This window comes from Vitis riparia, chromosome 3 (genome assembly GCF_004353265.1).
Source record: "Vitis riparia cultivar Riparia Gloire de Montpellier isolate 1030 chromosome 3, EGFV_Vit.rip_1.0, whole genome shotgun sequence".
Classification (NCBI taxonomy): domain Eukaryota; kingdom Viridiplantae; phylum Streptophyta; class Magnoliopsida; order Vitales; family Vitaceae; genus Vitis; species Vitis riparia.
This window is the reverse complement of record NC_048433.1, coordinates 4,484,269-4,506,182: the sequence shown is the minus strand read 5'-3', so window position 1 is coordinate 4,506,182 and position 21,914 is coordinate 4,484,269. Positions and strand designations below refer to the sequence as shown.

Below are 21,914 nucleotides of genomic sequence, written 5' to 3'. Positions count from 1 at the left end.
GATCAATTATTTAACTTTTTATAACCTCTAAATTTGAAATCTCTTTTTTCCTATTTATCCTCAGTTTTTTTTTTTTTTTCCTTTCATCTCTTTGAAATTTTTCTTAGCCTTTTTGTATGTAAACTCGAGGAGTTTTTCAAAAGTTTTGGGACTTCTTTCCTCAGTCAAACCAGAGGCATTTAAAACTAAAACTATAGAATTTTCTTCCTTTTGAAACACTTATTCACTAGAAACAAATTACAACCCATGTTGCAGAGAATCAGATCGAGATCAATCTCAGCATCACCGAATCATGTACAGTGATCAATGGCTCTGAAAAAGCAGTAGACTTTTGGAATCAATGCAGGTTTCGGATATCTGTCATTTTTCAGATACCAGGAATGGGAATCTTCCATTTTAATGCAAACCCATTTTTTTTAGATTGGTAAGCTTGTAGCTGGAGCCAACTGCAGGAATTGTTTCCTGCCTTTTTCATTTGTCTGGTTCTTTTTCCTGCTACAAGTTCAAACGGTCAAGCCCTAACCCAGAAGCCAGAAGTCTGCTTTTTTCATTTGTTTGGTTCTGAGTTTCAGGAAGCCCCTTAACAAGAAGATGCAAACTTCAAATAGGCAAATCTTGGAGAACAAAAGAATGAGGATTGAAGATGATAGGCCTCACTTTTTTAAGATCATCCGTGGAGAAGATGTCAAGAAGCATTTGGTAATTCCTCTTTTTCTCATTATCTGAATCTTTGCATGTGACCCAACAATGAGATTGTTCTATCTTCTTGTTCTTTGATCTTTTATGACCTTGCAGCGGATCCCTCCAGCTTTCATCAAGCATCTGGCTGGAGACGTCTCCGATAGAGCAACCCTAACGTGTTCTTCCGGTGGCCATTGGGGTGTTACAGTGTGGAAGAATCCAAATGGGACCTATCTTGAGGATGGGTGGAAGGAGTTTATGAGAGAGAACAACTTAGGGGACGATGAGTTCTTGGTCTTTATATATGATGGGGATATGCGTTTCCAAGTCAAAATTTTCGAGAAGAATGGAGTCAAAAGATCGGCCCCCATCTCTGATAACCCAACAGAAGAAGAAACAGGAGCCAGTAGTGGAAAACGGTCTCGGGGTAGGCCAAGGAAATACCCAGTTGGCTCCCTGCAGGGCCCTGTTGAAAGTTCTGTTGAAAGTTCAAGGACTCAGAAAACTAGGTCTTTCACCTCCAAATTTCCTTACTTTGAGTGTCTCATGACCAAGTCCTGTGTGGAGAAATCTTTTCTCCTGGTGGGTATCTTTTCTAAGTGGTTTTTCTTTCTGCTAAATCATCAGAAACTAATCTTCTGTAAAATGCCCACCTTCATCCTTAGAAAAAACTTGCAGTTGCTTGAGATTCAGTCAAATGTATGTATGGAAAAAGAAATATCGTGTTCATGAGTAGTTTACTGATTAGATGTTTTTCATGCAGACCATTCCCAAAGCCTTCTCTCACTCACACTTTCCCCCAGCAAAGCTGAAGGTTGTCCTCAGGAACTCAGCAGGGAAAACTTGGGAAGTGAACTGCATCTACCATGCAAAAAGACATTCCTTGTCTGGAGGGTGGAGTACCTTTGTACGTGAAAACAGTCTCAAGCAAGGTGGCACCTGCCGATTTGAGCTTGTTGAAAAAAATGTAATGCAGGTCCATGTTTTATGATTGAGCAAGAAGTGAAGCATATATGCAGTATTGAAAGCTCTGATGATGATCCCCTCTCATGTTTCTCAGTTATGTCATTTTTGGGTTTGTGAAATTGTGGCTTTTCACCTTTACAATGACTTCATCCACAATGGCCAGATGATCTTTGTTAATGGGCCACTGAAAGAAATTCAGTCTTGCAACATGATGTTGTATGGGATGAATTTTTGGTTTGTTACTGGTTTTATTAGCAAGTGAATTGAGTTGAGTAGATTTCTGTGCACATAAAAGACCATTTTTGCATACAAAAACAGTCTCCTTGATTGTGTTATATATGTCTATTTTGGCTCAAATGAGAAGATACTTCCATGAGTTATTCACAGAAAATGGTGAATCCTTGATGTATTTTTTTCCCTCTACTAAGCAAGCATTCTTTCTTCGGTTCTTGCATGCAAGAAATAGGCTATTCAATAACTTCCATTAATTTCTATATAAAGGACAAGGACATTATAGACACAAATGTCATCTTTTAACTACTATTCTTATAGATATCATCCGAGGAGAATCTGACTACTTGTTTTTAGGAAATCTCCTATGAAAAATATACACTATTCCTTCTTTTCTATGAAACCAATTACTAACACTACCTACCTTCTACAAAATTGTGCATCCCAAATAAGAGCTAATAAGAGAATGGAAAAAATACATATTTATATTTTGCTAAGATGGAAATAAAGATATCAAATTTTTACCAAGATAACCGGAAGGATAAAAGCTCGTCAACCCTAATGAACCTAAAAAAGGGATAAAGGCCTAATAGAAATATTACATGTGTTATAAGTTATCTCTATACAAGTTCTTGATGGTCTTGCCATTGATTCGAGTATAATTATCAATATCCTCATTAGCTTTATGAACCTAAAAAAAAAAGGATAAGGCTTGATAGAAATATTACATGTGTTATAAGTTATCTCTATACATGTTCTTGATGGTCTTGCCATTGATTTGAGCACAATTATCAATATCCTCATTAACTTTAGTCCTCGTTAGCTTTGGTGGTATAAGTATCGGCATTTTGTTGATTATAAACGGATCTCATTATATACCACTAAAGTTTCTCTAATTTCTCCTACCTCCTCATTCTTCATTAATTTGTATGATCTCAAGGGACTTTTTTTTTTATTGATTTCTTCTATTCTAATAGATTTTTTTTTAATTGTTTGATCGTTTGGATCAAATAACTCTTGTCAACTACCACTATTCATTATATACACATAATGAAAATCTTTACATTTGTATTTGTTTTTTTATTTAAAGTTTGTTTGATAATAATTTTATAAAACGTTTTTAATTTTTTTTAGCACTTAGTAAACACTTTATTTAATAAAAAAAATTTAATACTAAAAGGTTAAAATTATTTTCTAAAATCACTATCAAATCGATTTTTAATTTCAAACAAAAAGCCCATATAGTTGTGCATTTAAAAAGAACATGCTTTTTACTTCTATTTTCCTCTTTTTAATTCTTGCTCCAAAACAACCACCAAAGAAGTTTGTGAGTTGGTTGATAAATACTTGAATCTTTTGGTACAACTCCAAATTATATAATTTTCTTAATCATAACCTTTTTTTACAACAAAAGGTTGTGAAATTTTAATAATGAATTATAGGATTTTAAAAATTCATATAAATTTCAAAATAAGGACTAAATTATAAGAAATAAATCTAAAATAACTGGATAATAATTGTTTTTACATAAATAATTTAATGATAATTTTAGTAAGATATGAATGATATATATTATAATAAAAACATAAAATAAAATAAAAATCTTAGGAGAGATGATAATATTTTAATAGATATTATCAAATACATGGATATTAATATTTTAATAAAATCATAAATTATATTTTTATTAAAAATAAATAACAATATTTAAAGATGATAAGAGTTAACAAATTTTGATTTGAAATAAATAATGAAAATATATTTAATTCATTTTTTTTCTAAATATCTAAATAAACTAATTTTTTGTCATAATATATAGTTAATTATTATACAATTAATAACATGTTATTCTTAACCATTTTGAAAAAAATTGGTATTAATTAAATTGAATTGGATAATGAATCTCGTAATAATTAACTCAAATGTCATTTAAATTCATATTATGATGTCTATGATGTCCCGATTATGGAAAAATGTTCTTAATCTAATAGACATATTTTAACTTATAAAAACTCATATCCAATCTTATTACTTTTGAGTTTAAATCTTACAACTTTAGAACACATGTACATGATTAAAAAGAATCTATACTTATATAACGTAAAGAACTTTTAGTCTTCTTTAATGTGGGATATCACAAATATCCTTCATATAAAAACGTCTTTGTTATATCTGAGACTACAAGATTAAATGGTTAAACACCCCTCACAAGACTAAGTATGCAATGAGATTATAAGATCAAATAAATAAACACCTCTTATAAGACTAAATAAATCGAGATCGGAGATCAATTATGATATAATTTATAATGACTAATACCCAATCGTCTAAATATTCCAAATGAACCCAAACAACTTTAGGCTACAATCCCATGACATGCCACGCATAAGTTGTGTAAACAAGAGGAGTGGAATCCCACAACGCACGACACGACGAGGACGTTGGGAAAATATACAAGTTATTATTTATTATTTTATTTTTAGAAAATACAAATCCAAACCTCCGTTGATCAAGAAGAGCACGCTTTTCTTAAACTGAGAGCAAAGCACCAAAGATGGTCTGAATTTTCCGGCGGAAGTAACAATGCCGGAGCAGGAAACACTTGACCATAGCCATTGTCGCCGGCCCAGTTCTCAGCCGACGAGGTCTTTGCTTTTCTACAAGCTCATTGTCTCATCCATTCTACAGGCCAAGAGACTGGTAGCACCAACTATTTGCTCTTCTTGCCCTCTCTCTCTATATATTTATATGAAGGGATTTGGGTGATCTAGGTTTTGATTTGGTCTAAATTGTTGGAATCTGCATGAAATGTGGGTTTCTTGGATTGCATGTATGTCAGCATTGAAGGATGAAATCTTTTTGGGTTAGAAACGTGATATTGAAATATCGTTTTCCCTGAAAATAGGGTTCAATAATTTTCCTTCCTCTTGGGTGGATCGGAGAGTCCTTCTTGTTTTAGGTCTAGGGTAGAAATCTCTTAGGCTATGTTTGGTTCTCGGAAAATTTGAGGAAAAATGTAAGGGAAATAAAATACAAAGTAAAAGTAGAAGGAAAGAAAAAGTGAAAGAAAATAAAAAAATAGATTAAAAGTTGATAAATTATTTTTTTTGTTACTTCAAACTCATTTTATTTATTTTAACTCTTCAATATAAAGATTAAATAATTTAAAAATACATAAGTTTTTAATTAGTTTTAATTATATTTGATTTTCTTTGATATTTTTCATAGGAGAATCAAACATGAGCATTTTTTTTCTTTCCTTTGTACTTTCCGGGAACCAAACATAGCCTTAATGTTCTTGACATGCATTAAGAAAACTCTTTCCTATGGTTATGCATGCAGCACTCTGTTGGGTGGTTTTGATTTGATAATGAACGTGAAGCTTCTTGGGAATTTCATTATCTATATTTTTTATGCCATATTTTCTTGTACATTCTTAGTGTGTAATTCTCATCATAGACTTTCTTCCCCTGATTTCATCTCCACTGAGATGAACAGAGCCTAACATGTTTTGGGTTCTTACAGAGGATCCCACAGAAGTTTGTCAAGAAATCTGGGGATCAACTTTCTGCTGTTATAACTCTTACTCTTCCCAATGGTGGTGTTTGGTATGTGGGTTTAACGAAAGCTGACAACAAGTTCTGGTTCTACCATGGCTGGCATGAATTTGTAGAATATTACTCTATCCGTCTTGGGTACTTTTTAATCTTCAGATATGAAGGAAATTCGAATTTCAATGTTAACATATTTGACTTGACTGCTTCTGAGATAAACTATCCATCTAATAATCTTAGAAATTCTGAGAAAACCAGCCATGGCAAGCAATGTCCTGCATCTGATGGGGAAGAAATGAATGATGATGATGATGATAATGACTCTGTTGAAATTTTGGGTACTGCTTCTCCTGTTTCTTTGAGAAATAAAGTCTTTGATGAATGCATAGATCAGCAACCCCTTGGTAAAAATTACAATGAAAATTTGCATCTGGCAAAAGATGCTAATAATTTACAAGTCACGATTCGGTCTACCCGAGACATAGGCATTCAATTCAACAGCAGTGAGCTAACAAATTCTGAATGTGAAGTGGGATTGCTTCGTTTGGATGAAGCAAATGGAAAAACATATAGAACCAAATCAAAAAGGAAAAGAAATGAACCTGGTAATCTCTTTAGTTCCTCTTGCATCCAATGCTTCTAGAAATGAATTTTCTCATCAGTAATTGAATAAAAATGCAGATGCAAATGAATCATCAGCCAAACACAAAGATGAAGTAGAAATGCCTGACCTTAAAACTTCTGCGGAAACTTCAAAGCAGAGGTGGAGAGTTGTAACAATGGAGGAAAAGAAGAGGGCACTTCATGCCGCAGAAATGTTCCAGCCTAGTAATCCATTCTGCAGGGTTATCTTGCGACGATCCTATGTGCATGAGAGGTTCCTCCTGGTGAGCTATTGAACTGGATGCCCTATACATGGACTATCAATTTCACTTTGAAAAAATTCTTATTCGATGACACTCTTTTTGGTTGGCCAGCATATGCCATCCAGGTTTGCAGAAAAGTATCTCAATGGGGTCTCAAAATTCATCAAACTCCAGACCTCTGATGGGAAACAGTGGCATGTTCGATGCCTTTCTGGGGAGAGTCGAGTTAAATTAAGTAAGGGATGGACTGAATTTGTTAAGGACAATAATTTGGAGGAAGGCGATGTTTGTGTCTTTGAGCTCATCAATATGGAGGATGTTGTTCTGAAAGTTTCCATATTTCGTGTCCTTGATGATGCAAGAGTGGAGACTCAATCTTCAAACTGAAGGCCTGGCAGAACTTAACTTATTCGAAATCCAATGATCGGTAATTTTGGAATTGCTAGGCTTTATCAGGTATCTCTTTTGTTTTAAAAATCTGTATATATATATATGCCTTTAATGGGGCTGTACAGTGATTTTCCGATCAATGAAAATATTGGACTGGACCAGAATAGCATATCTTAGTTGCAGACAAAAATCTTGAGAACTGAGAGTACTCAGTGCAGTAGTAGAGATCAATATTAGCAGGTTGAGTATTTATTTTCTGTTCATCTGTTTAATTTCTTACGAATATTTGATGTTTGAAGGAATTAGAATGTTGAAGAATGACCATGAAAGGAAGCCACTTGTAAGCTTCATCCTTTACCTGTTTTTTTCATAGGGCAAGAAAATATGTTGGAAAACCTTCATAGTGTGGGATCCAAATGTCTTAACATTGCTGTACAAGAATATATTTCCTTTCAGTAACATAGTTGATTTTTTTTTTCTAAATTATTTTCTTTTGATATTTTAGCTGTCATTTTTCAAGAAACAAGATGAATAAACCAGCCATATTCAGTTACTTACAGAATTTTTGAAGAACTCAATCATGGATTCTTTGATGTGGAAGAAATGGAAGATGATGATGACCCTTCAAGTCTTGGATTCTGCTTCTCTTGTTTCTTAAACAGTCTTTGATGAATATGTAGATCAGCAGACACTTGGTAGAAGTTACAGCAGAACAAAACCCTTGAACTTTTACAAATGAGGCTGATGGGGCAAACATCATGAGGCCAATGACACAGATGATCAATGAACAGAAGCTGGGTATACTTGAGATACAGGTATTAATTATTTCAATGGCAGCAAGCCTAGGAATTCTGCTTTTGAAGCTGGGTTGCATTGCCTGGATGAAGCAAAATCAAGGAACTCAAAGAAAGAGAAGAAAAAGAAACATGGGAAGCTCTTTAAAGCCTCTTTCATTGGTGCTTTTAACAGGTGGTTTTTGTCATCACTAATTTAATGAATATTTCTTTCCCCAGGGAAAGAAGTGTGTTGGAAACTATTTTTTAAAATAATTTTATTTTTTAAAAAACAATAAATAAAAAAATATTTTTTTCATTCTTAAAAATAGAAAACAGGGTCCTCAAATAATATTATTTATTTTTTGAATTTTTTTAATAATAATTATATAGATATGGAGAATGTTATAAATAAAATATTATAAATAAAAATTAGTTTTAAAAACATAAAAAATATGTTAAAAATATTTCGGGTTTTAACAAAAATTTTGTTTTATAATAGTTTTTAAAAACTTTTTATTTTTATCTTTTTCCCATAAAATTAACTTAATTATAAATTAAGATTAACTATTTTAAAAGCATTGTTTTTATCGATGAATTTATAGTAAACATGCAGCATCATGTGAAAATTTGTAGTGATTTATGAAAAACATGCAAATTGATTTACAAGGTACATCAAATAACAAAATTAAGAAAAAAAAAATTAATATTTCCCAAAATTGAAAACAATTTCAAAACAAAACAAAAACGTTGAACAATGCTACCGAATTAGAATTATTATGTATGAAAAAATATGATCGATCAAATTACATCATGTATATATTCGGGTTTTATTGTTTTATATTAAGATTACTTATATTTGATTTCATTCTTTTATACTTTCATCATTATTATTTAAAAATCTTTATTGTGGGATGCATTTTAAAATCTTCATTTTAAGAAGCATTTTTTTAACGGTTGAGATTAAGAGAAGAGATCGGCAGTTACCTCATCGTTCAACTTTTCCAAAACAAAAAAACACTTTCTGAAAGCACTTCTATATAAAGCTCTGTGGTGGTATAGACCAACACTTCTATATAAAGCTCCTTAGAGAATCTAGAGATAGAGACCACACTGAACGCTTTCAGACCATACTAATCTAGAGCAATGCAACGCCACTGCAGAGGACAGAGGCCTTATCATTTCTTCAAGATAGTCTTACCCTCCAATGCCAATGACACGAAGCTGGTAATTAAGTGTCAAGCCTTCTATTCCTTTTGCTGTTTTCTTTGATACCCCTTGATCCTTGTTTTTGGTTCTTTGTTTGGGTCTGGAGAAAATAGAGAAAGTAGAAGAAAATTGAAGTTTTTGGGTTCTTTTTTTCTCTGTTGTTTATATTGTATGGAAATTAAAAGCAAAAATCAAACACTATCAAACAGTTGTACGAAGGTTAAGACTCAAGATTAAGTGGTGGGTTTCTGGTTTTTAGGAAGCTGAATCCAACTTTGAATCCTTTTTTGTTTTATTTTCTCAGTCTTTATTATTAGCATCACATAGATGAAGCCTCTATGCCATTCACACACTTCTTTCCCTGTATTCATTTTCATTTTAGAAGCTTTCTCTGAATTTATTCTATTGAAACAAAAGAACCCTAACATAATTTGGAATACCTGTAGAAAATCCCACCAAAATTTGTCAACATTTTCCGGGATGAACTTACTGCTTCTGCTACTCTCACTACTCCCATGGGTCAAGTTTGGCCTGTGAGATTGGAAAAGGCTTCTGACAACAGCTGTTGGATCTGTGATGGTTGGCAAGAATTTGCAGAACATCACTCCATTGGTTGTGGGTACTTTTTAGTCTTTGGATATGAAGGGGTTTCAAATTTCAGAGTTTCTGTATTTGATTTGACTGCTTGTGAGATTAGGTATCCATGTAACCCTTCTAATGGTTCTCAAAATCCATATAATGGCAAGCAATCTTCAGTCCATCCTGAAGAAGAAATGCAGGATGATGTTTCTGTTGAAATCTTGGGTTCCTCTCCTCCATGGCAGCCTCTTACTTCTTTGAGAGAGGGCATTTTTGATGTATGTGTAGGTCAGCAAATACACAGAAGAGGTTCCAATCCTTTGGGAAGCAAGAAGCATAAAAAAACTAAGCATGGTTGTTTCAGAGGAAGCAAGAAGTGCAAAATAGAAGATCATGTGGAGTCAACTAGGGTTGATCACTTGAATCCATCGAGCTCTAGAATCTTTAACTCACATGGCTTATCGTTGGGGAAGGCCAAAGCAAAATATAGAAATCATAATCAAACAGATTGTGGTAAGCTTAACAAAATCGTATTGTTTTCCTCTCCATGTAGATTGCTTTAATAACTGGCCATTACATCAGAATTTGGTTGAGTGCAGAGGACTCATTGATCAAAAACAGGAAGGAAGCAAAGACAAATGCTAGAACTCTATTGCCAAAGAGATGTGGAAGAACTAAAAGCAGGGAGAGGATTATTCATGCTGCTAGAATGCTTAAGCCTGCAAACCCTTCCTTCACTATTATCATGAAGCCATATAAGAACAGACTCCTGGTCAGTCCTTTAATTTTGTCTCTATATATTCTGATGTGTATGCGCTTTGAGAGAGGCTAAGTTCTATTTATGCTGTTTTTGCAGTATGTGCCTACTGAATTTGGTAGAAAGTATTTAAAGAGGAAATCAATCAAACTTGAGGATTCTACGGGAAGACAGTGGCTGCTCTCATGCCTTTTGAACGGAGGCAGAAACATAAGGCTAAGCAAGGGTTGGCATGAATTTGTGGAAGAGAAAAATCTGAAAGAAGGAGATGTCTGTGTCTTTGAGCTGGTGCAGAGGGAGGATGTTGTGCTGAAGGTGTCCATATTTCAATGGTGAACAAAACCTCAAGTCTGAATCAATATTCTGCATTGCTGGTTCAATGTGAAATCATACTGACTACAATTTCATGTCGAGTTACTTTTTGAATTGCCAAGCTTGATCAGTAATCTATGCCCTTTTTTAGTTGTTATCTTATTCGCATGAGCACTGAATTTTTCTTCAAGTTTTTCACTGCAACCCTGCTTTGGCTTCTTTTGTGGACTACATAATGATCAGGAAAGTTTCTGAGATTACTTATAAGAACAAGATCACCATGTACAGTCAGCCCAACTGAGTGATGAGCAGATTAAGAATAAGAATCCACTGATAAAAGAATATTTCTCAAATCAATACTGAAAGCTGAACGAAAATGAGGATGATGGTAACTGATCTTGAGAATAATGATATTGAATAATTTTCTTATAACATATCTAATATGAACCTTCCAATGAAGCATCCTTCAGCTCAGTCACTATAACTTTGGTTTTGGCGTAGCTTCACTGCTTAAGTGGTTATATATTCTGATTTTCTTTGATTTGGGGAATCAACTTAAGGACTTAATATCGTTTAATCACTTGTTCGATAGCATGATATACATTGTGAATCTATGAGTGCAACTACGAGGTTGCATATGAGGGAGGATATTTTCAGGATATTAAATATGTTTCGACTCAAATTATTAAGTTTAAAAAAAATTAACTTTTTTCAAAAAAATTAAAAACAAAAAATTGTTTTGGAAATAACAATAATAAACTGACATTAAATTTACTTAAGTGTGTCCTAACACCCCCTTTCCAAAAATGGTTGAATCTCTCACTTAAGGGATTATAACATTGGGATTCAACTTTGACTTACTTTCTCAAAGATTTTTTTTGTATTCCTAGGCATTAAACCTCTTTTCAAAATGCCTCAAATTCTCTGCATCTAAAATTTACTTAACCAAGGTATGTGGTGAAGAATTTTAAAAAAATTTATTATAGATTCTTCATCTTTTTCAAGTAAAATGAACTTAATGACAAATTAAAATCACTTAATTAAAACCATTGATTGTTTTTTTTTTCAGTGGGTTTTATAGAAAATATGCACAATCATGTGAAAGTTTGTAGAGATATATTAATTTTATTAATGAATTTATAGAAAATATGGATAATTATGTGGAATTTTGTAGAGTTGGGTGAGAATAGGTAGGGGCAAAGACCAGTATGAACACTTCCATCTAGAACAATGCAAAGCCGCTGCAGAGGACAGAGGCCTTATCATTTCTTCAAAGTAGTCTTACCCTCCAATGCCGATGACAAGAAGCTGGTAATTAAGTATCAAGCAAGCCTTCTGTTCTTGTTTCTGTTTTCTTTGATACCCTTTAATGTTTGTTTTTTGTTCTTTGTTTGGTTGTTGAGAAAATAGAGAAAAGTAGAAGAAAATTGAAGTGTTATTTGTTTGCTTATTTTGTCAGTGTTTATTATTACCGATACATAGGTAGCCCATGGAAATGACATGAAGCCTCTCTATGCCATTCATAGACTTCTTTCCCTGTATTCATTTTCTGTTGAGAAACTTTCCCTGAATTCATTCTATTGAATCATTCTGCAGAAGATCCCACCAAAATTTGTCGGCATATTTGGGGATGAACTTACTGCAGCTGCTACTCTCACTACCCCCACTGGTCATGTTTGGCCGGTGAGATTGGAAAAGGCTTCTGTCAACAACTGTTGGTTTTGTGATGGTTGGCAAGAATTTGCAGAACATCACTCCGTCCTTGCTGGGTACTTCTTAGTCTTTGAATATGAAGGGAATTCAAATTTCAAAATTTCTATATTTGATTTGACTACCTGTGAGATTAGTTATCCATGTAACCCTTCAAATGGCTCTGAAAAACAATATCATGGAAAGAGATCTTCAGTCCATCCTGAAGAAGAAGAAATGGAAGATGATGTTTCTGTTGAAATCTTGGGCTCATCCCCTCCATTTCAGGCTCCTACTTCTTTGAAATCGGCTAAGACTTCTTTTAAATCAGGCTTGGGAATCATGAAGCATGGCAGAAATGACGATTCCTTTCAAAGCCCAAAATCAAAGCATGTTTGTTTCAGTGAGAGCAAGAAGTACAAAATGGACTCCCAAATGTTTGATCATAACCAAACAGAATCTGGTAAGCTTAATAAAATCATATTGTTTTCCTCTCCATACAGATTGCTTTAGCTATGGCCATTAAATCAGAATTTGGTCAACTGCAGATGAAGATGATTCAGTAATAGAAGGCAGAAAGGAAGCAAAGACAAGGGCTAGAACTCCTTCACCAAAGATATGTGGGAGAACTGAAGGCAGGGAGAGGATTCTCCATGCTCCTAGAATGTCTAAGCCTGCAAACCCTTCCTTTTCTGTTACCATGAGGCCATATAACATAGAGAGCAGATTCCTGGTCAGTCCTTAAATTTTCTTGCTGCATATTCTCATGTGTGCACTTTGATCTCGGCTTAGTTGCTTTTCTGTTGCTTTTTCCAGAATGTCCCTGCTGCATTTGCTAGAAAGCATCTCAGAAGGAAGTCAATCGAACTTCGGGATTCTGGTGGAGGACAGTGGCCTCTCAAATGCCTTCATCACCAACGTGGTTCTGTAATGCTAAGCAAGGGTTGGAAGGATTTTGTGGAAGAGAAAAATCTGAAAGAAGGATATGTCTGTTTCTTTGAGCTGGTCCACAGGAAGGACCCTGTGCTGAAGGTGTCCATATTTCAATAGTGAACAAAACCTCAAAAGTCTGAATAAACCAAATAATATTGAATAGTTGTTTATTGTTGGTCAAAAGTTTGAAAAAACTTTTTTTTATTTTTTTTATTTAGTAAATTTTTTTTTTTTAAAATAAATAATAAATTAATAAAGAAATAAACTATTTAAAATATGAAAATAAATTGTTTTTAAAGAAAAAAAAAAGAAAAAAGAAAAAAAAAACCTTAGCAAGGAGACGTCTCCTAATGAAAATATCATACACAGCTGAAAATGGGCTTTTGATTTTTGGTTTGGGGGGAATAGACTTAGCAAGGATACGGAACATGAAAAATAGGACGAGACTCAAAAACCAAATCATGGTGTCCAAACAGCCCTGTAATGTGGGCCCTAAAGATCAGCTTACAGGGATGACAGTTTATTAACTTCATCCCCAAAAATACGCAAAGCACAATCTCAACGGTTTCCGGTATGGAAGATTCACTGAGAATTGAAAGACCCAGAAAACAATCAAATTGTTTTCAGAAAGAACAGCTCTGGATTTGTGTTTTCTGTCCATATCCTTCATTGTCTAAACACCCCCCTCCGCAGCCTCTTTTCCACAGCACTCCACAGCCCACATTGCCCGTTGATGAGTGTCCTCCAAGCGCCACAGAAGAGGATGACAGGCCCACTTTTGGTTGTTTCCGGTATCAGAAATGCCTCTGGGTGCAGAGACTCGTCTGGGCTTTTGCCGATTCAGTGGGTGTGAGCTGATACGATGGGTTTTGGCTGATAAATCACCTTGTTCTTCGGGTGCTTAAGAGGGTTTTTTTTTTTTGGCTGCACCAGATGAGTTCAACACCAAAAAAGCGGTGGCCATGAATTCAGCTGGGACAGACTGGTAATCAGCACACCTTATTTGTAGTCTTGGTTCTCTGTTTTACATTTTTTTTTTGGGTCTTTGAAAGGATAATGCATGTTTTGTTTGATTTGTGGCGTTTGTAGCTTTGAATGTTGAAAAAGATTTTAGCTATTCTCTTCTGTGGTTGACTGATTGTAGAATTTATGAAATCTCCCATTTGTTTGCTTATTTAACTGGCACTTTGACATTTGTTTGATGATGGGATATGCTTGATATATTATCTCTGTCTTTTTGTCGATCGATTGATTAAATGCAAGATAGTTAAAGTGACTTGTGGAGGGTAGACAGATTTTTGATGCTTTATTGATAGCTAACGAGGCCATTGATTCTAGAAGAAGGACCTGGCCAACATCTAAATTGGATAACGAGAAAGCCTATCATGTAAACTGGAAGTTCCTCCTTTCAATAATGGAGAACATGGGGCTCAGGAAAAAATGGGTAGGATGGATAAAATTCTGCGTTTCTTGTGTGAGAGGCAAGGGAGAGACAAGGTGTGGGATTGTGGAAAGCCATTAGAAGGAGTGGGATGAGTTGAATTTTTGAACTACTTCTCCGGTTGGGAATGGTAAAAGGACAAAGTTTGTGTTTCATAGGTAGGTTGGATGGAGTTCCTTGAAAGAAGCATTTCTAGTCTACCTACAATCAAATCTACAAAATGGTGGATCTTTGGTTGATTAAGAGAGGTCAGGGTCATTGGAATCTGTTATTCCAGTGGAAGCTACGATATGATGGGTTGGTGCAAAGTGGCACATATGGTTTTATTGTGTTTAACCATATAACTATTAAGCTTTGAAACAATCCCATGCTTCCAATTCTTTGTTTCTACACCTTAAACCATGAATTATTGCTTCGTCGAGTGTCTTTAACTTTTTCTCACATCCCTACTTACTATGTATAGGGTTTACATGCCAATTTCTATATCATAACATTTTTTCCTCATGGCCTATAACATTTATAGAGTATTCCTAACAACTTCCCATATTCAATAAGGACATCTATTTTTATGTGGAAATACCAATATATAAAGTGTTGCATGCAATATTGTTTACCAAAAGGAATATATACCAAATAGGAATTTGAAACACTTACTAACGATTTTTAGTTTGGATCAAATTTCATCAAATCAATCTTTCATGTCTTTGTGATACACACTTTCATCATACACATGTTTTTATTGTTGCACACAACTCCTCTGATATGTACAATTATTATGGCAATCAACTATTGTACTTCACTTGGAAACTTGTTTGAACCACATCCTTACTTCATGCCACAACTTCCTTGTATGCCACAGTCCCTCATGCTCCACGGTCTTCTCATGCTTCACGGTCTCCTCATGCTCCACGGTCTCCTCATGCTCCATAGTCTCGTAATGTGATATGGATTCAAACCATTCAAACATTTCATAATTTCTACATTTCAAGATTCAAACAACATTTTTTCCAAATACAAAATTATATGCTCAATATATTACATTTTGATGAAAAAACGACTTGCCCAACCTTTAACCAAAATTTCTTTTGCAATCCTTTTTTGTGTTTTGTTTTCCTTGGATCCTCTATAAATCACAACTTGAATTTTGATATCACTTGTTATACTTGTGGTATTTTCAATCTTATATCTCTACCTTCTTGATATGAGAATACATATCCATCTCCATCTCATAACTTTTTTGCCCATGATATTTATAAAGTTTTCTAACAATTGAGTAGAAGAATGGTATAGAAGATTTGGAATAGACAAATGAATTGCAAAAGAAATATTGGTTGAAGATGAAGTTGGTTGTTCTCTTATTGGCATGTGATACATGGAGTACATACTTTGTTATTTGAGATAAGTATAGTATCTCCTATACATTAATTGGGTCTTGGAATATGGAAACAATGAAGTGGTTGAATAGTCTGAATGCGTAAGGATCTATGAGAAGACAAGCAAGGAGCATTTGTGGTGCACTAGGGATTCGTGGTGTAGGAGGGAGTGATGACATAGAGTAAGGATTTGAAAGATCAAATGCTTTGGACTTGGAATACTAGAGATTGGATGCAAGTTCTATATTCCTTTGGTTAAAAATTAAATTTCTAGTGGCAGATATGTTAGCAAATGAGAGTTGATCTATTGATCTCTTTTGTAGAGTATTTTCTAGCCCTAGGTTTTAAGTTTGTAGTTGTAAGTTGCAACTACATTTAGTTGTGTATTTCCATATATCTAGAGGAGATTATTTTTCTCACTTTTGATTAGAGTTAACTAGTGGTTGTGTTTTGGGGAAGGAACACTCATACTTTTTCTTTGGCATTTATTTATTTCATAGTAATGAAATATTTGTGTTTGATATTAAAAAAAAAAAAAAAAACCTTAAATGTTTGTTTAGAAACTGTTTGCGAAAATAATTTTTTGTTTTTGAGAGTAGGAAACAATTTTCCAACTTACTCGGCATAGACTGAACTCATCCCCATTGTTGTATTCTGAGACATAATTGAAAACATGTAGAATAGTCCTTGAACTTTACATTGTACATAACTGCACACCTTCATGGAGAATAGGCTGAGATAGCTATTTTGATGTTTGAGTTCTTAACAGAATTTGTTTCTGATTACAACTGAGAATTGCTTTTAAGACTTGTTCTCAAAAATTTGTTTTCGAAAATGTTTCCAAAAAGACCTAAATTTATAGTGTGTATGATTCAATTAAGTTTCCAAAAGGAGTACATTTAAGTAGCTGCCTTAATTGTGCCATATCAGAGAAGTAGTACACCAATAAAGGCATGTGTAGAGAACAATATCTTTCTTTTCATCTCACAGTTGATGTAATTTAATTTTTGTATTAAAAATGTTGAGAGAGATGTCCTTTTATGAAAATATCAACCCACTGCTGTAAATGAGTTTACTTTTTAGATGAATTATGTTTATATAAAACGAAAATAATTGTGAAAATCGTATTTGATCAACAACCAACCGAGTGGCTGGCTGGAGGAGTAGACTCTGCAGGTAGGAAAACATGAAAAATGGGACAATACTCAGGAACCAAATCATGTTTCCCAAATTATCCTTACAACATGGACCCACAGAATCAGCTCACATGGGATGACCGTTTATTAGCTCTCTCAGGAAAGGCCAAAAATACCCAAAACACAATCTGAGGAAAACATTTTTAGATATGGTAGATTCCCCAAAACTGAACCTCGAGGGATGGAGAAAACAATGAAAACGTTGTCAGAGAACCCAGAAAACACAGCTCAGCATTTTGTGTTTTCATTCCATATCCTTCATTATCCAACCACATACCTCTACTCCTGTCCACCACTCTCCACATCTCCTATTACCCATTGGAAATTGTTTTCCATGCACCACAGATGAGATAAGGCCACTGTGTCTGACACAACTGCCCCACTCTTGTTGTTTCTGGTTTCAGAAACGCCTTTGGGTTTTTGCTAATATAAAGGTGTGAGCTGATACAATGGGTTGCAGCTGATATTCTCATCTTCTTTTTGGGTTGCTTAGAGGGTTTTTTGGTTGCAGAACTAGATGAGTTCACCACCAAAAGTGTTCCCTGAATTCTTCAAGGTGTATCTCCCAGAGCTCAGCTGGGACAGAATGGTAATCAGCTTTCTATGATACCTTTTTTGTGGTCTGGGTTCTCTGTTATGATTTTTATTTTATTTTATGGGTTCTTGAAATTGTTTGATTTGTGAAGTTTGTAGCTTTGAATGTGGTAAAAGACTGTGGCTTACTCTTCTGTGGTTGACTAATTGTAGGATTTCTCAAGTCTACCATTTGTTTGCTTATTAACTGGCATTTTGGATTTTGTTTGATGACGGGTTATTTTTGATTTATGATCTGTATGTTTTGGTTGATAGATTGATTAAATGCAGGATGGTTAAGGTGTTTTAAGTTTTTATAGGTTTTATCTGAGGGAATTTTGATTTCATATACCATTAAAGGTCTGAAATTGAAAAATAGTATAGGGAAATGTAGTGTTATCTAAATAAAGTAGGTCATGCATTATTAATTGGATGAGACTTTCGAGGGGGGTTAGTAATACCATGGAGTTGTGGGGGTTTTGGGAGATAAACTGCTGGAAACTTCATAGATTCTGGATTAAATAGTGGGATAGAAAAGAAAGATAAGTCAAGAAAAAGAATGAACAATGAGGTGTTTTGGTATTTTGGGACAACAGAGTGGTTGATTTGTTGGAGGTGGAAGAAGGGTTGTTTTCAGTGTCCTGTCTGTTCAAGAATTGTATGGATGGGATGAGGTGGGTGTTTACCGGAGTTTATGGGCCGGTGTGTAGAAGGGATAGAGAGGTTTTTTGGGAGGAGCTTGGGTCAATAAAGGGGTTATGGAGTGATCCTTGGTGTGTGGGGGGAGACTTTAACATGATCAGATACCCGGAAGAGCGCAGTAGGGGGGGCGAGTTATCTGCATCAATGAGGAGATTTAATGAAGTGGTAGAGGATTTGGAGTTAAGGGACTACCCTTTACAGGGGGGTCTCTTTACTTGGCGAGGGGGGTTAAACAATCAGTCCCAATCTAGGCTCGACAGGTTCTTAGTTACAGATGAGTGGGACAGAATGTTCAATGGAGCCATGCAGGGGATTTTTGCTAGACCATTCTCTGATCATTTTCCTATCCTACTTGAAGGTGGAGGTTTGAAGAGGGGTCCGTCACCATTCAGATTTGAGAATATGTGGCTGGAGGAAAGGGGGTTCATGGATCAGATGAAGAGGTGGTAGGGCAGTTTAACTTTTACTGGGTCTTGTAGCTTTGTTCTGGATGCAAAATTAAGAGCCTTAAAAGGGCTTTTAAAGACTTGGAATAAAGAAGTTTTTGGGGTAATTGAGACTAAGAAGAGAGAAGCTCTTAGCCAGGTGGTGTACTGGGATGCAGTGGAGAATCATTCAACTCTGAGTCTAGAGGATTGTGAAGCAAGGAAGGAGGCTAAGGAGACTTATAAAACATGAGTGTTGAGGGAAGAAATTTTTTGGAGACAGAGATCAAGGGAATTGTGGTTGAAGGAGGGGGACAATAATACCAAATTCTTTCATAGGATGGCGAATGCGCATAGCAGAAGGAACTGGTTGTCTAGGCTGAAAGTTGATGATGTTTGGCATACGGAGGAGTTAGATTTAAAAAATAGTGTGGTGGGTGCTTTTAATAATCTGTACACTGAAGAAGGGGGGTGGCGTCCTGGTGTTGAGGGGCTGCCCTTCATAAGATTAGACAGCTGTGAGGCTGAGGGGCTGGAAATTCCCTTTACGGAAGGGGAGGTGTTTGCGGCTCTTTCAGATCTAGGCAAGGATAAAGCCCCCGGCCCGGATGGCTTCACCATGGCCTTCTGGTTGTTCAGTTGGGATTTAGTGAAGGCTGAAATAATGGGCTTCTTCAAGGAATTTCATGAGAGGGGCAGATTTGTAAAATCTTTAAATGCAACATTTCTTGTCCTAGTCCCAAAGAAGGGAGGAGCTGAAGATTTGAAAGATTTCAGGCCTATCAGCCTTGTAGGCAGCCTCTACAAGTTGCTGGCCAAGGTGTTGGCCAATAGAATTAAAAAGGTGATGGGGAAAGTGATCTCAGAGTCTCAAAATGCTTTTGTGGAGGGTAGACAGATTTTGGATGCAGTGCTGATTGCAAACGAGGTTGTGGACTCAAGATTGAAAGACAATGTGGGAGGGGTGTTATGCAAGTTGGATATAGAGAAGGCTTATGACCGTGTTAGCTGGAGCTTTTTGTTGGCTGTTCTTAAAGAGATGGGGTTTGGAGAGAGATGGATAAAGTGGATTGATTGGTGTATCTCCACAGTGAAATTCTCAGTGTTAGTTAATGAGTCTCCATCCGTTTTTTTTTAAGCTCGAGGGGGCTAAGACAAGGAGATCCCCTTTCCTCTTATTTGTTTGTGATCGCCATGGAGGTTTTTAGCAGTATGATGAGAAGGGCTATTAGTGGGGGCTACTTATCTGGGTGGAAGGTGAGTGGTGGGAGGGGTGAGGGGATGCATATATCGCATTTGTTGTTTGCGGATGATACGTTGGTTTTTTGTGAGGAGTCTTCAGACGAGATGACTTATCTAAGTTGGCTTCTCATGTGGTTTGAGGCGTGTTCGGGTTTGAGGATTAACTTAGAGAAGAGTGAGATGATCCCAGTTGGAAGGGTGCTGAATATAGAGGGTTTGGCTTTGGAGTTGGGGTGTAAAGTGGGAGGGATTCCTTCTAGTTATTTGGGAATGCCCCTAGGGGCAGCTTTCAATTCTTTGGCGGTGTGGGATGGGGTTGAAGAGCGTTTTCGTAGAAGGCTTGCTATGTGGAAGAGGCAGTACATATCTAAAGGGGGAAGACTCACCCTAATTAGAAGCACCATGTCCAGTATGCCTATCTATTTGATGTCTCTCTTTCATTTGCCTAGAAAAGTGAGGTTGAGATTGGAGAAAATTCAGAGAGATTTTCTGTGGGGTGGGGGATCTTTAGCCCATAAACCTCATCTTGTAAGATGGAACTTGGTTTGCTTGGAGAAAAAGAAAGGTGGACTAGGGGTGAGAAATTTATCTTTGATGAATAACGCCCTTTTGGGTAAGTGGAATTGGAGGTTTGCTAATGAGAGAGAGGCGTTGTGGAGAAGTGTAATTAGCCTCAAGTATGGCATAGAGGAGGGGGGCTGGTATACTCGGGAGGTGATGGGAAGAAACGGAGTGGGGCTTTGGAAAGCAATTAGGAAGAAGTGGGGGCTGTTAGATGGCAAGGTAGCTTTCCATCTGGGTAATGGGCAAAGAGTGAAATTTTGGAAAGACAAGTGGTGTGGTGATGGGCCTCTTTGTGAGTCCTTCCCATCTCTTTTTTCCATGTCCATGTCGAAGAATGCTTGGGTTGCGGAGGTGTGGAATCCTGTTGGTGATGGGGTTGGTTGGACTCCTCTCTTTGCAAGGGCCTTTAATGATTGGGAGATTGATTTGGTGGAGCGGTTGTTGCAGAGGATCCAAGCTTTTAGGGTTCAAAGGGAGGAGGCAGATAGAGTGATATGGACAGCTTCAAATGATGGGGCTTTCTCTGTTAGATCCCTTTATTCTATGATGGAGCCGGGGGGCCTTTCTTTGTTCCCTAGTGAAAGAATTTGGAGGGCAAGAGTGCCTCCCAAGGTAGCTTTCTTTGCTTGGGAGGCTTCTTGGAGTAAAGTTTTAACACAGGAGCAACTTCAAAGGAGGGGGTTCTCTTTGGCAAATAGGTGCTTTCTCTGTTTATCTGAAGAAGAAACAGTGGATCATCTCCTACTGCATTGTGTCAAGACGCGGGTCCTATGGAACCTCCTTTTCTCTCTTTTTGGAATATCTTGGACTCTCTCGTGTACAGTGAAGACAACCCTTCTTGGGTGGAATGGAGGGTTTGTGGGAAAAAGACGCAAGAAGGCTTGGCAAATGGCGCCTTTATGTATTTTTTGGTCAGTTTGGAAGGAGAGAAATAGGTTAGCGTTTGGGGATGAGGATCTTTCGCTTCAAAGGTTGAAATATTCTTTTGTATGTAATCTCTGGTTTTGGGTCAGGGGTTTCCTAGCAGAGAGTTGATTACTACTCAAAAAGTGCTATTTGATAGCTTTTAATTAATCCTTTTAAACACTTTTGAGTAGTAGTTGTGTCTTTTAACCCAATTAGCATGTTAAGGCCCTTGCAATCAATTATAATCAAATTGTTAAGTTTTGGTGTTTTTGTTAGTATTTTGATCACCAAAGCATTATGAGATTGAGGAGAGTTATTTGGAATCCTTGGAAAGCTATGGGAAGCTCAGAGGCATGAAGAATCAAAGCTTGAAGCACTTTTCCATAAGAGTCTGGAATGCAAAGGGAAAGCAAAGAGAAATCAGCTATGGAGCATTCTTGATGACAGTCACTGCAGCCACTTTTGGAGCACTTCTGATGTCCAATTTATGCATGCTATATGTCATTTGAAAGCTTAGGAAGTCAACAATCCAATGCTTCAAACCGTGTGCAA

At 36.0% G+C, this 21,914-nt stretch overlaps 3 protein-coding genes and 1 long non-coding RNA gene across 9 annotated transcripts in view; all 4 read left to right on the top strand.

Moving 5' to 3' along the window:
* The first annotated feature begins 261 nt into the window (after positions 1-261).
* Positions 262-10,519, top strand: LOC117911630 (putative B3 domain-containing protein Os03g0621600). Its single transcript, XM_034826034.1, has 11 exons — positions 262-424; positions 573-699; positions 796-1,263; positions 1,445-1,657; positions 4,420-4,578; positions 5,404-6,037; positions 6,114-6,319; positions 6,410-7,657; positions 9,117-9,762; positions 9,849-10,021; positions 10,106-10,519. Exons 1-8 carry the CDS (start codon positions 381-383, stop codon positions 6,683-6,685), a joined length of 2,127 nt encoding a protein of 708 aa, XP_034681925.1. The 5' UTR covers positions 262-380; the 3' UTR covers positions 6,686-7,657; positions 9,117-9,762; positions 9,849-10,021; positions 10,106-10,519.
* On the top strand, positions 1,156-1,875 carry LOC117910888. The gene is made up of 2 exons (XR_004650819.1): positions 1,156-1,263; positions 1,445-1,875. It is a non-coding gene; the product is annotated as an uncharacterized LOC117910888 (long non-coding RNA).
* LOC117911629 (B3 domain-containing transcription factor VRN1-like) lies at positions 7,447-13,100 on the top strand. The gene is made up of 8 exons (XM_034826032.1): positions 7,447-7,503; positions 9,117-9,289; positions 9,368-9,527; positions 9,803-10,021; positions 10,106-10,321; positions 11,915-12,470; positions 12,556-12,740; positions 12,824-13,100. Exons 1-8 carry the CDS (start codon positions 7,447-7,449, stop codon positions 13,055-13,057), a joined length of 1,800 nt encoding a protein of 599 aa, XP_034681923.1. The 3' UTR covers positions 13,058-13,100.
* Positions 13,101-13,334: 234 nt separating this feature from the next.
* The window catches only part of LOC117911171 (B3 domain-containing protein At4g34400-like), a 78,472-nt gene continuing 69,892 nt past the window's right edge, over positions 13,335-21,914 (top strand). For 3 of the 6 annotated variants that reach the window (XM_034825409.1, XM_034825410.1, XM_034825405.1), the window contains exons 1-2: positions 13,335-13,925; positions 17,462-17,539. The gene's annotated coding sequence lies outside the window, so the exon portion shown is untranslated. The remainder of the gene's footprint in view (positions 13,926-17,461; positions 17,540-21,914) is intronic. The other 3 variants (XM_034825407.1, XM_034825411.1, XM_034825408.1) reach the window with 2 other exon arrangements.